This window comes from Echiichthys vipera, assembly GCF_963691815.1.
Source record: "Echiichthys vipera genome assembly, chromosome: 19".
Taxonomy (NCBI): Eukaryota; Metazoa; Chordata; class Actinopteri; order Perciformes; family Trachinidae; genus Echiichthys; species Echiichthys vipera.
Window position 1 is genome coordinate 6,665,506 of NC_139844.1, and position 16,568 is coordinate 6,682,073.

Here is a 16,568-nt window from a genome sequence, read left to right on the forward strand (position 1 = left end):
TTGTTGTCATTTTTGTTTTCTCTGAAGCACTGGACCAAACACATTGCTGATTTTGAAATGGTGTCACAAAGCTATTCATTTATTTTTTATTTATATATTTAAATGGTCAGTTATTGACTGAAAACAAATGTTTATTTAGCTATTTTATTTATTTATATTGTCATTTCTGGAATTGGTTGTATGTAAATATTGTACATGATATGTACACTATGAAATGTTAAATATTGCTTTAATAAAGTTATTTGTTGAAGAAAGCAGCCTTCTGAGTAACTTTGAAGATTCATATCAGTGCCAAAAAAAGGTGTTTTTTTCATTGCAGCTCAAACAAATTCACAATGATCTCTAAAATCCTGTCGGTTGTATCAGTGTTAGTCCAATAATTAACTTTTTGTTAAGCTGGAAGAACCTCTGAGCCAACTTTTTGACTTTTATGGAGCCCATTGATACTCAAATAAATGAAATTCTGTTCGGGGTATTATCAGCTTCCCAAGTGGTTAAATTTGATCAAGTCACAACAGCAATTATTAGAGTTCCCAAATCAAGACCTGCATATAAATGGAGTTTGTGACCTTCCCTTTAATGAACAAGACAGGATAAGCTCTGTTGGAGTTCAGGCCTTTATCTGCCTTTTTTTATTTTATTTCTTTGTTCCTTCGCTTGTTCCTTGCTGCTGCCTTGTATCCTGCTTTCCTGCCTTCACATCCAGAATCAAGTGCTCAGTGCTCTCATTCTGATTCGTGCACCATCTTTTCTCCATCTGATACATGATGATGATTCATTTTCTGCGTCCAATTATTTGTGTTTGTGAGACAAATCAATTCAGGATTGGTGTCATCTGTTTGGCATTAACGCCTCATTTGCATCTTGTGTTTTTTCTCTGTCTGTTTCTTAGACTCAAACGGCTGCTGGAGCAGGAGAAGGCCTACCAGACTCGTAAGGACAAGGACCACAGCAGGAGGTTGGAGAAGGTCAGAGCAGAGCTGGTGAAGCTCAAGTCCTTTGCACTGATGTTGGTGGACGAGCGGCAGCTGCACATCGAGCAGATTGATCAACAGAGCCAGAAGATCCAGGACCTCACTCAGAGGCTACAAGAGAAAGAGCAGCGTTTGACAGTGGTCACCGACACTACCAAGGAGGACGGCCAGAAGATCCTCAAGCTGGAGGCCGAGCTGGAGCACAGGGTGGCTAAGTTTGCACAGGAGCACGAGGAGATGACGTCCAAGATGGCCAACGAAGAGTCACAAAGCCGACAGCTGAGGCTGAAGCTGGCCGGATTGGCGCACAAGATTGAAGAGCTGGAGGAGAGCAACAAGGTGCTGCATAAATCAGAGGAAGAACTGCAGGAGCTGAGGGAGAAGATCAGCAGAGGGGAGTGTGGGGATTCGTCTCTCATGACGGAGCTGGAGAATCTGCGAAAGAGAGTGCTGGAGATGGAGGGCAAGGATGTCGAGATAACCAAAACAGAGACTCAGTGCAGGGAGCTGAGAAAAAAGCTGCAGGGTGAGGAGAACCACAGCAAGGAGCTGAGGCTGGAGGTGGACAAATTGCAGAAGAGAATGGTTGAACTGGAAAAACTTGAGGGGGCTTTCAGTCGGAGCAAAACAGAGTGCTCTCAGCTCCATACAAACCTGGAAAAAGAGAAACGTGTTGTGAAGGATCTTTCCGGTGAGTTGGAGACAATGAAAACTCGGTTGAAAGAACTGGAGTGCTCAGAGTCAAAGTTCGAAAAGGCAGAAATGAACCTCAAAGATGATCTTATGAAGTTGAAGTCTTTTACGGTTATTCTGGTAGATGAAAGGAAAAACATGGCGGAGAGGCTTAGACAGGAAGAGCAGAAAAGTGACGATTTAAGTAAGATGTTCAAAGCGGAGCAGGGCAAGGTTACTGAGGTCACGGAGAAGCTGATAGAGGAGAGCAAAAAACTCCTCAAGTTCAAGTCAGAAATGGAGGTCAAGGTGACAACTCTCGTTAAAGAGAAAGATGATTTTAAAACCAAACTTGCAGGTGAAGAGGAAAAGTGTAGGGAGCTGAATAACAAGCTAGGTGGTATGAAAATAAAGATGGAGGGACTTGTGGAGACAGAGAGGGAAATACAGAGGAAGTGGTCCAACAAGGACAACAACAGAAATCCAGATGAAGGCAACAAAGTTAAAGAGCTCACGTTAGAAATTGAAAGACTTAAGAGCAGGCTCAAACAACTTGAGGTGGTAGAAGGAGATTTAATGAAGACAGAGGACGAGTATGACCTTCTGGAGAAGAAATTCAGAACAGAGCAAGACAAAGCGAATACCCTTGCTAAGCTTCTGGAAGAAATGAAAAGTCAGATTGCCAGGAACAAAGCCATAGAGAAAGGCGAGGCCATGGGTCCAGAGGCTGAGCTTAGAGTGCGCTGCAAGACGGAGGAGGCTAAAACCAGAGAGCTGCAGGTGGACGTTCAGGCCCTGAAAGAGAAAATCCACGAACTGATGAACAAGGAAGACCAGCTCTCCCAGCTGCAGGTGGATTATTCTGTCCTTCAGCAGAGGTTCATGGAGGAGGAAGCGAAGAAGATGAGCATGAGCCACGACTTTGCCAACCTTACCAAGGAGCTGGAAGCCACCAAGCGCTTCAGTCGAGCCTTGAGGCCTAGTATGAACGGAAAGAGGATGGTCAATGTCCCGGTTACCTCCACAGCAGTGCAGACGGATGTGATGGCCAGTGAGCCTGCTGAAGATGAGACGGCAGCAGGCTTTATCCTGAAATCTGTCCTAGAGGAAAACCACTTAATGAGCAACCTCAGACAACAGGGTCTTAAAAAGCCAACGGTTCTTGAACGATACCCTCCAGCTTCCGCAGAACTCGGGGCAAGAAAATCCTGGATACCCTGGATGAGAAAGAAGGAGGCCATCACGCTCACTCAGACGGCGCCTGACAGGACCAACAGGGCATCCTTGCACCGTCCTCCAGAGGTGACCAGGTCGGGCCAGCCTCTGCACATCCGAGTCACCCCAGATCACGAGAACAGCACTGCCACCTTGGAGATCACCAGCCCTCGAGCTGAGGATTTCTTCTCCACCACCACCATCATCCCGACTCTCGGCCTCCAGAAACCTCGCATCACAATCGTCCCAAAGCCCACAACCGTGGCCTCAAAGAGCAAAGCCCGCGAGCTCATGGATCGAGCCAAATCCCCGGTCACGATAACCACCATCTCCAGGGCAAAGAGTCCGGACAAGACCAACGGCTGCAATTCTGACCGACTTCAGTCGCCAGTGTCCATCATCACAGTCAGCACCACCCCTGTGGCTGAAGCCTGTGCTTCACCTGAACCTCACGACATCACCGCAGGCCGCACGGTGATCAAGGTGACCCCAGAGAAGCAACCTGGGCCGGCTCCTTTCAGGAAATACAACGGCAACAGTAACATCATCACAACAGAGGACAACAAGATCCACATCCACTTGGGTACGCAGTTTAAGAGGCCCTCCGAGGGCTGCGGCAACGCAGTGTTGACGCTCAGAAGCTCAGAAAGCAGCAGGGAAATGTCAACAGGAACGGTGCTCCGCTCGCCACGCTCAATCTCAATGGGGAAGACGACTCAGGGCAAAATGACAAGCAGCATAACAATCACACCCATCACCTCGGCATCCTCCAGGCCGACACAGTCAGTGGTGAGAGCTTTGGAGATGTGTCCTCCATCTTATGTTCTTCTGAATATGTTTGACTCCACAAGTATAGAGGATTAGGCATTTAATGCGATTCTTACCTTTCTTGCATTTCTCACAGCGCTTCCCTCCAAAATCCCGCCCTCTTCCCCCTGTCTAACCTCTGATGCTCTCTCCTCCCCGACATGTGCGATGAGAGAGTCATGCTGCGTTCAAGTGCCATGGGAAGTCCAAATTTCTGACCTCCAACTCAGTAAAGTGCACTGTAATGCCTGTCAAAGTTGAACCTCCTACTAGTGAATTCAAGGGAGATCGACCTACCCTGAATTTGCACGTAGGAAGTTCCACTTTGACAGGCATTCCAGTGCACTTTGCCTAGTTGGAGGTCCAAAACGTCGGACTTCCCATGGCACTTGAACGCAGCATGAGTAGCGCAACTGAAATGGAGTGATGAAGACAGGCAGGAAGTTCAGCAAATTGATTGGTCAGATTTTTATCAGAAATATATGAGAATTGAATATTGATGAGTTTCAACACCTGGTGGATTTCTTTTATATTTTAGTGCGCCCTACGCTTATTAGGAGCATTTTAAGATTACAAAAGAAAAGAAAGGGAAGAACTGCTTTAAGCTTCTGCACATTTCAGCTTAATAATCAATTTTCTCTTTCAATTCTCAATATAATCTTTCTGCCACATTTGTTCGTTATGTGAACGTACCTTCAGCCTCAAACTAAAATATCTGAACGACGTCTAATCTTTTTACGTTACAGTTGCTTCTGAAATGTTTCAAAGTGAAATCAGGTGGTGGGTGCACCCTAGATAGCACTGTCTCCAGGTATAAAGCAGTGAATATATGAACCAATGATTTCACTGTTATGAACTAACACTGGAGTGATCTGACCTGCATTAGACCCCACATTCTTTAAAAGGGGTCTTCTGTGGACACATTTTCCAACTGACTAATTCACTCCTTTCGACCAAAACAAAGGCAAGAAGTCACCAATTTGTATGTTTCACTTTAAGAACTTATATTTACAGATATGAAATCTTGTTCAAACCCTCATAATATCACCCAACCTGATGTTGATTAATATCAAGGAGAAAAATCATTTCCTTACGTTGCTTTGTTGTGTGTTCTCCAGCCCAGTTCGGACGTTCAGTCAGCTCGGAGCGCCGCCACACGGATCCCGATGTCAAAAGGTATGAAACCGGGCAGCAAGACGGTTCTGGGTGTGTCAACGGTGACGAGGTTAGAGTCGCGGGCCGAGAGCCAGTCGATGAAAATCGAGCTGAGGAAGTCGACGGTGTGCGGCTCGGTGTCTGCAGCAGGCAAGAGCTGAGGGCGAAGCACGCTCCCGCCAAATCTGAGTTACGGGCATCACACATGAACAAATGGGACTCCGTGCGTGCCATGTTGCTTAGTTTTTACCAAAAAAAACCCCACTCTTTTGTTTTGTTTCGGTTTGCGACTATACATGCTTCCAGGAAAGATTTATGTAGTTTCAAGGGCAGGTTTTAATATAATTTTTTATTTCCACTGCAGCAGCTCTTTGCATGTCTCTTGTGCATTTTGATTTACTTCATCTTGGAGATAATTCTTTTGGCAGTAAACTTTCTTTTTCTCATCATTTACTTTCTTTTTGTTTGTTTCATAGCATGTGTTTATTTCACCGCTGCTTTCGGAGGTTTCCAGTCACTGAAGCACTGTGAATCGTTTGTGACGGTATGAATTGTCATGACTTGTGACAGGCACCAAAATAAAAACTATTTATCTCTGAACCAAGTATGGCATTGCTTTCATGCATTCATTTGTTGATGGTGTGTGTGTGTGTGTGTGTGTGTGCGGGTGAGAATCAACCAGGAAACCACAAAAATATTAACTCATGCTGCTAAACAAAGCTCATGTGATGTCTCCACGGCCTGTGTGACAATGATAGAACATGTCTTGGTCATAGAAAAAAATATATTAAACTTAAAACAAAGTGTGCGTCTAGCGTTGAGTTTGAACATAAATCTTAATGAATGTTGACTGGAAACACTTCTCAAAATTCAAAGTTCTTTACTTATTTGCAATTTTTAACAAAAAAACAAAGCTACTGTCTGCATGAAAATGCTCCTTCTTGAAGTCAAAACTCAGTAAAATCTAAACTCACATACATGATACACATTTTACAGTGAAACGTATGCTTCCTGAGGACGGCATTAATTCCAAAGTCCATCTCTAATAAATGACCATAAATCTTTGATGAAATCATGGAGAAAATAGTCTTATTACTGCAGAAGTTGCTTGAGGACCATGTTTTTCATGTTTTCAAGTTTTCTTCTGTATCAAAGTAATACAGTGATAATTGTATATAAATGGGTAACAGCAACTGCCAATAGATAATTCAGCATACTTTTATCGGTGCCAATTTGCCAAAATGTAAACAAACCGGCTAAAAAACAGTTAAGTTGGAGCCTTGGAGACCAAACGACCCCCAGAGTCGGAATTTGAAATCTCCTGATACCGTGAAAATAAGTAATTATGCATTTTGGTAATTTGGACAATAGGGGTGAAGTGATCAATATTATAATATAGTGAGGATTTGAAAGAGTTTGCAGGTTTACATAAATATCTAATTTCTGCAAAATCCTCAGGATTGTTTTGTTCACTCTGAACACTTCTTTGGTTTTAAAAAACATGATGTCAGAATATTTGATTTTGGCAGCTTCACATAGGAGACTCAGAAAACATCCAGCTCCCTCTCATGGACAAGTACAAAAGTACAGAATGACTATACATGTTCTCCATGTCATGGAGAAACACAACATATAAATCTGATTTTTTTTTCCCACAAAAGCGGCAGCAGCAGCCATTGTCTCTGATTAAACACAAATTAATAATTATCTGCAGGTTATCGTGTTCTCTAAAAGGAGATCAAGAGAAACAATTTGCTGGTGTTAAACCGTGCGGACTGGGAGATGATGAGGAAGACGCATCTGGACAACAGGAGGGTAAACATGAGGAGTGAGTGGTGTTTGTGTTTCAGCTGTTGGCCGGGACTCCCCCCCAGGCCGCTGCACACACAGTTAGGTGGATCAAATGCTCTTCCTGGGAACAACTTCAGAGGCTGAACAGGATTATTCGGCATGTCACGCTTCTTTTCCTCTGGGGAAACTGTTTGGAAACTACAGAACAGTGTTGGAACAAGGGCTTTATTCTATATATTGTGTAATAGTGTAAAATTCCCAGAGCCTGAGGTGATGCCCCAAATATATAAAACCCAAATATAGATTCAGTAGGGATGCACGATATTGAAATTATTTGCCGATATGACAATATTTTCCAACTCATCTGACTTATAACCGATATCGATACCGATATAACCTTTTTTCCCCCCACATCTAATTGCAGGGATCATAACTCTCCTCTGTAGTTAAATTAACATATTATTGTGAGGACTCTTATGTTGGAACACCGACAAATGCAGTTTAAAATGATGAAATATTAACTCCTTGTTCAAAATTAGAAAAACACTTATACTTGTGTTGGATAAAAGATGCCATTTTTATTTATGACAACTTCTTTTAAACAAAACAAGTGAGATATCCTTGGTATCACGTTGTGCTGTGCAAATAATCCTCCCGCCTCCGGGCAAGGAGGCAGCAGTCTATTTATTTATCCGTTTATTATATCGACGTGGTAGCGATTCATTTTAAAGTCAATATCGGCTGATACCTATAGCCGATATTACCTTGCATCCCTAATATTCAGGTCACAAAGAAATAAAATAATGAAAAACCACAAATGGTCACACTGGAGACACTGGAATTTTGGCATTTGATGATTAACGACTCAGCGTGAGTGGAAAAGTAGGTAGGCTACTGTAGCATCAGGCATATCATCGATGGTGGAATATATTGACATATTAATATATATACATGATAATGAACAGATACATGTCACCTGTAATCTCATTTATCACATATACCGCCATTATTTTGTTGGATTTTTGGTTGGGTTTATAATTTCCGATATTCCCGGCAGCGTCTATAGGCAGCATCAGCCGCTAAGTAACTAAATGACGTCACCACGTGTTGCCTTCATTTCTTCCTGGTTTGTAACAAGGCTTTTAGAAGGAGGCTAGGACATGAAAAAAGTGAGCTTTGGGGTATGAAGCATGCACTATCAAAGAACAAGAATAAGTTTTTGTTTTTGTTATTCTTCTTCATTCCTTTTTCTTTGTTTTACTATCATTGTACATTTTAATTTATGCTATTATTATTATTATTATTATTATTATTATTATTATTATTATTATTATTTCTACATTTCGAAATACACTTTCGGCATAATGTATAACTCCAGAAAATGTGTAAGTAACGCACATATATTTTTAATGAAACAAAAAATAAATTAAATAGGTCAGAATTTATTGTATTTGAAATATAAATCTATGTAAATATAAATAAATCTATGTATATATAATTATATATATGTAAATATAAATAAAAATATGTATACATAAATAAGTATATGTATATATATAAATACATATATAAGTATACATAAATATCCGTATGTGTAAATAAATATATGCAAAATATAAATAAATATATGAACCTACAGTATATGCATAAATGCATATACTGTTAATATATAAATAAATAAATATAAATAAATATATGTCAATATGAATAAATATTAATACATATATGCATATATAAATAATAGTTTTAAATATAATATTTGTAAATATAAATACATATAGGTAAATATTCTCCCTCAATTTAAAAGTTCTGTCAGACTGAGGCATCACTTTATTTCTAGCGCCATCTGCTGTCACCATCCAACAGCGCAGCTCCAGTTCCGCTGCGCATGCGTCATACCCCTAAGACAGACTTTTCTTTTAGTGTCCCAGCCTTCTTCCCTGACCTTGCTTGTTTGTAAACTTCCTGGAAGAGTAGCCGTTGCTGATTTTGTAGCGAAATTAGCCGTTTGAGGACTACAGCAATGGATTGAGCCACAAAATAACCTTAAAATCCTATTTTGGTCATTTAAATCACTCGTCGTTATATGTCAGCGTGTCAGTGGGGCTTTAAATCCGGTGTGTTTACGAGCTGTTGCTCATTGATCAGAAATCATCATGATGGCGTCCAGTTACAACGCCAAAGACGAGGACGGACACATCACCGTGTCCGGGCCCGGTGGCGGGACTCTGCGGAGCAAGAAGCCCGAAAACACCGCGTTCAAGCAGCAGAGACTGCCGGCCTGGCAGCCCATCCTCACAGCGGGGACAGTGCTCCCAGCCTTCTTCATCATCGGACTCCTCTTCATCCCCATCGGCATCGGCCTGTTCGTGACGTCCAATAACATCAAGGAGTTTGAGGTAACGTCACTGTGTACTCAAGCCAAACTCCGTGCTAAAATCCTGCAATTTATGCTTAATTTGCATATTGGCACATTTGTAAATCTCCTGTACCGTATCTTAAACCTTTTCTGAAACTTTATGTTGTACCGTTGATTTCGGCTAAAAAAATGACCAAAAATCAGCCTTAATGTACGTAGGAATCTGCATAAGTATACAGTGCGTTTGGTGAGTGTCTGATATGAAAGGAAACACTAAGATGGTCGATTTTTAAATGGGGTTTGGCGTCTTAGAGCACAGAACAGTTAATGGGGTTCAAGAATATGCTGCACTGTTGCCAATGACACAATACTCAAAAAGTAAGTGTCCTATTGTAATACTTGTTGCTGGCAGCTGGGGACATTTATTGCCTCAATACAACTCGCCATTTATCCTTGTATTTCTCCTTTTGCTTATTCCTCGTTGTTATTTTATCTCCTTAACACACAAGCACATAATAGTCTCGGTGATTTGGCTGGGAACCGGATGGTCGCCGGTTCGAGACCCTGTGGGGACAGGTGGCTGGAGAGGTGCCAGTTCATCTCCTGGGCACTGCCGAGGTGCTGTTGAGCAAGGCTCCGAACCCCCAACTGCTCGGGGCGCCAAGCTATTGGCAGCCCCCTCACTCTGACATCTCTCCATTAATTGCATGTATATAGGTCCTGTTTGTGCATGTGTGTGTTTCGGGCCTGTGTGTGTGTAACCTGTAAAATAATAACAGAGTGAAAAAATTGAACTTCCCTTGCGGGTTAATAAAGGAATTTTTCTTCTTCTTCTTCTTTAGGGTTTGCACACTGTGTGTCCTTGTTTTATTTTGTCTTCCGATTCTGTCCTGTTCCTTTAAGGACTTTGTAGCTACTGTTTTGATAATTGGTGCACTCGTGTGTTTCTAGGTTGATTACACAGGAGTTGACATGTCCAGTCCGTGCTTCAACTGCTCCCAGAACTTCAGCTGGAACAGCACAAGGCCTTGCACCTGCACCATACCTTTCTACCTGGAGCAGCCGTACGAGGTAAAAACAAATGTTGTTTCATACTTCTGTATACTGACTAAGTATTCACACAGCCAGTTTGACCAATTTGTACTTTTGTCTTTAATCAACAGAGCAACGTCTACGTGTATTACGGCCTCTCCAACTTCTACCAAAATCACCGTCGCTACGTCAAGTCGAGAGACGACAGTCAGCTGAATGGAGACATTAGCTCCCTCATGGTATGGATAACTTCAAGACGTCTCTCACAACACGTGACTGAGGCTGCAGAGTGTTTTTCAGAATGCACTGAAGCTGCGCCAGGCAACAAAAAAACACACAAGATGTTTCTTAGTTGAACTTCAGTGCACACATAACATTGTTGCTCACTAGTCTGACAGTCTGATACCCTTCACTTGAAAAGCCCTACATTGGCAAATAAATTTACGGTCAGTGTGAGGAGCTCTCTCTCTCTGAAGGACACACTCACCCTTCAATGCAGGAAGGATTTAATGCATCATACTGAATTAACAAATCACTATTGGGTTTTTTTTTCAGGACAATCCAAAGAGAAAGTGGTAAAATTAAACGTTTGTCTAAAACCTCTGATTTTAGAGAGATGTCAAGTGTCCTTTGGCACATCAAATAGCCAACGCGACGTGGCTTATTTGGAACAAATTCACCACAGCTCAGAAATTTTTTTTTAATGTTGTGAGTTATACTGATATGTTGATGTGTTTTTGCATAGGTGTGTACAGAAACAGACTTTAAATGCTGCCTGCCTGCGGTTCCGTTTATCTCCTTCTCATCCTCATCGTTCACAGAAACCCAGTAAGGAGTGTGAGCCGTACGCTTATCACGAAAACAAGCCAATTGCACCGTGTGGGGCCATCGCCAACAGCATGTTCAACGGTGAGACACTTTCATACTCTAGTGTCCAACGTATCCCCCTGAAACATAATTTTAAGCCTGTTTAACAATATCAGTTAAAGAAATTTATTATTTGATCATGAGGGCGACCCACATATGCCTTTTACTGGAGAGCTGAAGCACTAGCAGATTGTCTTTTAGTTCAGTGGCTTTCTTTCAGACTCAATTGCTCTCCGTCCAGCAGTCGGCTGTGTGCCGTGAATTTAGCAGCAAAAAAAAGGCTAAAACGCAACTTGTGCAGTGCAGTAGAAGTGACACACACCACCATATCGATGGGTTAAATCGTCAGAGACAGACACACAGCTGACAACCTCACTGATGGATGGGGCGGAGTAGTGTTCAGACATATATTTATTCATTTATAACCTTTATTTGAACTGGGGAATATATTGAGGAGCAACCTCATTTGCAATATAGCCGAGATAAAACCACAAAACATTTTTGGACAGGACAAAACACAAAACATTTGAAAAACACATGAGCAAATCTGAGATATCAGAAAAGTAAAGTGACAGAATAATAAAAACAGAGAAATCAAGTCAAAGACAGGAGCAGTTAGACGTCAAATAAGATGCAGTTATGGATTTTAATAGTCCTAATGAGAAGTGTGTGGTAAGTTCCAGGTGGTTTTGCAGAGTGTTCCAGGTCGCAGGTGTGCAGTAAGAAAAGCAGGATTTCCCTAATGGGGTGTTGGGAACCTGCAGTGTGAGCCCGTCCTTTGAGCGAAAGATACTAAAGAACTGATATAAGACGGAAAGAGAATCCAGTGTCTATTGGATCCTGTTAGAAAGCGAGGGCCATTCAACTTTTGAGTCCAGGTCACAGTGATGAGTGTTGCAGCTGTCGCCTGTCATAGATCTCAGGGCTGAATACGGACAGCTGCGGACCTGACGAAAGCGGCGGTGCACGCAACTTCTTGGCTGCTCGGCCGGTAAAAATCTTCACAACGTGGACTCTTTCCACCTGCATGTACCCCGCCCTCCACGCCGTTGAGCTGAAGCGGAGCTGCTTGAGCATCGGCAAAGTTTCCTTTTAGGGGAGCGAACTAAAATCACGCTACGATGTTGGGCGAAGACATCCCACCTCTGGTGCTTACTGGCCAATCGTTAGGTGCTCTTTGGATCGATTGCTTTTTTTCAATTTAGGAACAGTTGTTTTGTGTCACGATGTCATTCATAGGATTCATAGGTCTGGACCCAGACACAAACTCTGAATATCATTCTAAAGAATTATTTCTAATCCACCTTTCGTCTTTGACGGCAGACACGTTGGAGCTGTTTTACAACGACCCCAACGGCACAAAGATCCAAATTCCTCTGAACACTACGGGCATCGCCTGGTGGACCGACAAGCATGTGAAGTTCGGGAACCCCGGAGGAAACAACCCGAACCTCACCGCAGTTTTTCAAGGTACGCTCATCTGCAGCTTCTTTTTCTCAACCTGCCTTGCGGGGTTTCAGGCTCAGTGTCGTCCCTCAGTGGTATGTCAGAGTCAGAGAAGTGATTTTCTTCAGCTTCAGGATGTTTGTCAACGTAACCTCCAGTAAAATTAGGTCTGCTACCCAACGTCATCTATTTCAGGTACAACGAAGCCGATAAACTGGCGCAGGCCCGTCTACGAGCTGGACGCCGATCAGGCGAACAACGGCTTCATCAACGAGGACTTCATTGTGTGGATGAGAACCGCCGCCCTGCCGACCTTCCGCAAACTCTACCGCATCATCAACAAGAAAAACAACATGGTGCCAACTCTGCCTCGAGGGAACTACACTCTGGAGGTCGTCTACAGTATCCTTCAACATGATTGGTGCATGAAACCCTCTGAACAGCAGAGGGAAGTTCAGTTCATAAACAAGAACAGAATAAAAATCCACATTTAGATCAGACTTCAGGAGTGAAAAATCAAATACAGATGCTTACCAAATCCAACACAGACACAGAAATGCTGACAAACGCCTTGTGCTCTAACACAAAGACGGTTCTCCTCTCTATTTTTGAAACTTTCTGCGATATTACGAAAATAGTTCACAGGAATGTGTTTGACAGAGAGTTTGACAGAGAGTTTAACGAGTCGTGCTGGACGCCTGTGATTTACATAAAGTCGCCTGGAGCTCAACCTTATGCAAATGAGGAGCGGGCAACTCCACACCTCGCTGCTCAAAACTCGCTGCCAGGCTCCCAGAATGCACTGCACTGCTGTTCACAGAGACAACGGATGGACTCCACTGTCTTACGTGCAGTGGCTGAAAAAAGCTTCTTTTCCGGTCACTTCCTGCCTGCATGTCTCGGCTGCTCTGGCACCTCTAAAGGCGAGACGGCGGTGAAACTAACAAAAACAGGGATTTATTCATCTGGTTAGCGCCAAAGTTTAATGGTTTATCACATGGAATGATCTGAGACTGAACTTTCCTACGGATGTCATGTTTTTTAACCACGGCAAAGATTAAATTGTGGCCTTCGATTGGCGGAAATGCCTTTTTCGCTACTGAAGCAGTTGTCGATCACTTGCGGCCCAAAGCGGCAGAGTCGGCAGTCAATATTTCAAAAATTGTGAAACACTGCAACCACGAGAGGTCCTCGAGCATACAGACAGGAATGTGCAAAGATATATTAAGAATTATGAGTCCAGATGTGCGAGAGATTATCTGCAGACAGAGACACAAACACACGGCTGAAAAATGCCCCTATCCCTGGCTTACACCTGGTGGAGATAATAAAAAAAGACTAATTAAGATGCAGGACCTTTTGCAAAGTATCGTTGTTGTCAAACTGTGTCTGGTTCCCCGCGGTCAGTTTGATCGGTAAACAAAGCGGTTTCCTTTTCCCATCTTTAACCAGTTGAACTCAGACTATCCCGTCCGCAGCTTCGAGGGCAGGAAGCGGATGATCCTGAGCACCATCTCCTGGATGGGAGGCAAGAACCCGTTCCTGGGCATCGCCTACATCACCGTGGGCTCCGTCTGCTTCTTCCTGGGCGTCGTCCTGTTGGTCATCCACCACAAATGCGGCAACCGAAACAACAGCGCTGACATTTCCAACTGAGAGACAGCGTCTGCCCTCCAGCTCACCTCAGACGCCCGACTGGTAGACGAATTTAAAAAATGTAATGTCTTCTTCAGCAGCCAAACGTTGGTTTAAGGGTTTAAGATCGCTCGACAGTGGCTGATTATTTGCCAAAGTGGGTGGAAAAGTAGCCAAAAAATTCACCTAGTGACAGATTTTCCCACCCGGTAAAATGAATAACCACGTGTCAGACTGATCATATAAAAAATGAGTTCCTCCTCTGGTCTGAAAAAGTCAGCACGTTAAAAATGGACTGCAGTGCTTTACTGCGGATGAGTTAACGTGCTACAGTTGCACACAAATGACACATTAACACATTAATAAATGCTTTATGTTCTTTGAAAGCTAACTGGTCACTGCACTGTAAAATATTGGGGTAAAATCCACTGATTCCAGCTGCTCAAGTGTGAATCTTTGCTGGTTTTCTTTGTCTTCTATGACCATAAATGAAAGATGTTTGGGTTTCGGATCCTTCTTCGGACCATATAAGGTATTAGGAGACGTAACCTTGGGCTCTGGGAAATGTACTATTATATTATACAACTCAGAAGGCACTGAATAAGCCTTTAGTCCATCACTTTTTTACAGCAAATGTAATTAATATTAAAGGTAAGACACTACAGGTGAATAGAGTCAAACATATGAACTAGCAGATATTACCGTGGAACTTCCACAGTTTATTACTAACGTTAAGATGATTATTTTTGATATTACAAGTTTTCTGAAATGTTCTGTAGAAGAATATGCAAATGAGGGATTATCTACGTTAACTCTTGGTGAATTTAGGAGAAATCTACAGACACAAACAAACAAAGTGAAGTAACATTAATATGTTCTTTATAGTCTGAAAGAAGACAGGTTGAGGAAGAGAGAATAGAACAAAAATATAAACATTGACCAGTGCATGTTTCTGCCTTTATCGCCTCCCGTTAAATAAGCTACAGGATGAATACGGTTCCGTTTCAGTGGGCAGTCCTGTTGCTGGGTAAGTTTCCAGACCCCTTGTAGGATCTCTACGCTCCTAGCCGGTGCAGTTGAGGTGAGCTGGAGCGTTGTTCTGAGTCCCGAGTTGCATGCTGGGTCGCCGAGATGTAAATGTGATTATGGAGCTGTCTTTGTGCCTAATTTCATCTCCTGTCAAACTAAAGTCATGCTTTTACCGAGTCCTTTAAAAAACGTGTTGAGCAAGTTCCACGTCAGAGGCAACACAAAATGTTTTTAGAGTCTTGGGAGCTGTCTATTAACATCTTTAATGTCGTTGTATTTATTTTTGAATATATGTTTGCATTGTAAAGCCAGTATTTGCACGTCAGACCTCAGGGGTTTTGAGGCTAAAGTGGGTTTAAAGGCTGAGGAAATGTAAGTTGCGAGTGCGTAAATCCTATCTAACAGAGAAATGTATGTTGATTCAGTGCCGTGGCTTCAATCATTGTCGTTTACATGCAATAATAATAAAAATAATACCAACACAGCATGATAGAACAGTAATACATGTGATTAAATGTTAATGCGTTTACGCCGCTGACAGTGAATCTAATGCACACAACTAGTTTTACACCCATCCTGCCAATTTTCTGCTCTTCAGCAGCTGATTATACATTCCTTAAATATAGATGCTGCATGAAAAGTTGAAAAATGCTGAGTTTTTGTTTTATTTTAATACTTTTCATCAACATAAACGTTACCTGCAAACATGAGAAGCACTAGATTTCTTTAACACCACAGCTGTTTGTGTTGTTGCTTTAAAAAGAATAAATGTATAATTTCAATCGAAACTGTTTCTTGTTTTATATCTCATTTTGCTTTATCAGTCTGGTGTTCAGGATATTAATATACAGTATATTTCCCTGATATGAGACAGTAAGGGGGAAATTCCCATGATACAGCAGCACAAAGAAGTTAGACATAAAATACCATTATTAAATAAAGAAAGGGAATTCAAACCTTTTGATAAATGACAAAAAAAACCAATAGAGAGCTGGGATTAGTGCTTGAGCACGGATGGATTACTGAATTGGCCTACCGGGCAAAGGACCAGGTGCCCCGACTCATAAAATGTTACAGAAGAAACACAAACAGACCACAAAGAGATACTGAATGACTGAAATGGACACCAAAACGACCACAGAGACAAAACCGTATGACAAAAACATGTAAAATGATCAAAAATAAATGCAAAATGACAACAGAAAGAAGCAAAACGACGACAAAGAAATGTAAAATGTCTGATCATAGATGCAAAACCACCACAAAATTGCAAAATGACTAGAAAACCACCACAAAAGATGCAAAAAGGTCTACAAATGAATGCAAAACCATCACAAAAAGACGCAAAATAACTAAAAATAGATGCAAAACCGCCACAAAAAGATGCAAAATGACTAAAAATAGATTCAAAACCACCACAAAAGATCCAAATTACTAAAAATAGATGCAAAACCACCACAAAAGATCCAAATTACTATAAATAGATGCTAAACCACCACAAAAAGGATGCAAAATGACTAAAAATAGATACAAAACCACCACAAAAAGATGCAAAATGTCTAAAAATAGATACAAAACCAACACAA

General features: G+C 42.0%; 2 protein-coding genes across 3 annotated transcripts in view; both read left to right on the plus strand.

The window, feature by feature from the left end:
* Positions 1 to 5,427, plus strand: part of filip1b (filamin A interacting protein 1b) — a 38,925-nt gene extending 33,498 nt beyond the window's left edge. For both annotated transcript variants that reach the window (XM_083934010.1, XM_083934011.1), the window contains 2 exons: positions 893 to 3,650; positions 4,787 to 5,427. In XM_083934010.1, the coding sequence (XP_083790136.1) occupies positions 893 to 3,650; positions 4,787 to 4,984 (2,956 nt within the window). In that variant the 3' untranslated portion in view covers positions 4,985 to 5,427. The remainder of the gene's footprint in view (positions 1 to 892; positions 3,651 to 4,786) is intronic.
* Positions 5,428 to 8,577: 3,150 nt separating this feature from the next.
* LOC310961604 (cell cycle control protein 50A-like) lies at positions 8,578 to 15,770 on the plus strand. Its single transcript, XM_083933735.1, has 7 exons — positions 8,578 to 9,013; positions 9,925 to 10,044; positions 10,137 to 10,244; positions 10,827 to 10,914; positions 12,196 to 12,342; positions 12,514 to 12,720; positions 13,781 to 15,770. Exons 1-7 carry the CDS (start codon positions 8,771 to 8,773, stop codon positions 13,972 to 13,974), a joined length of 1,107 nt encoding a protein of 368 aa, XP_083789861.1. The 5' UTR covers positions 8,578 to 8,770; the 3' UTR covers positions 13,975 to 15,770.
* Positions 15,771 to 16,568: the final 798 nt, after the last annotated feature.

Excerpts from the sequence above, each read along its gene's own strand:
- LOC310961604 (XM_083933735.1), top strand. The coding sequence starts at position 8,771 with ATGATGGCGTCCAGTTACAACGCCAAAGACGAGGACGGACACATCACC. Across the intron at positions 10,915-12,195 it reads CGCCAACAGCATGTTCAACG|ACACGTTGGAGCTGTTTTAC; the intron begins GTGAGACACTTT and ends CTTTGACGGCAG. Across the intron at positions 12,721-13,780 it reads CACTCTGGAGGTCGTCTACA|ACTATCCCGTCCGCAGCTTC; the intron begins GTATCCTTCAAC and ends AGTTGAACTCAG.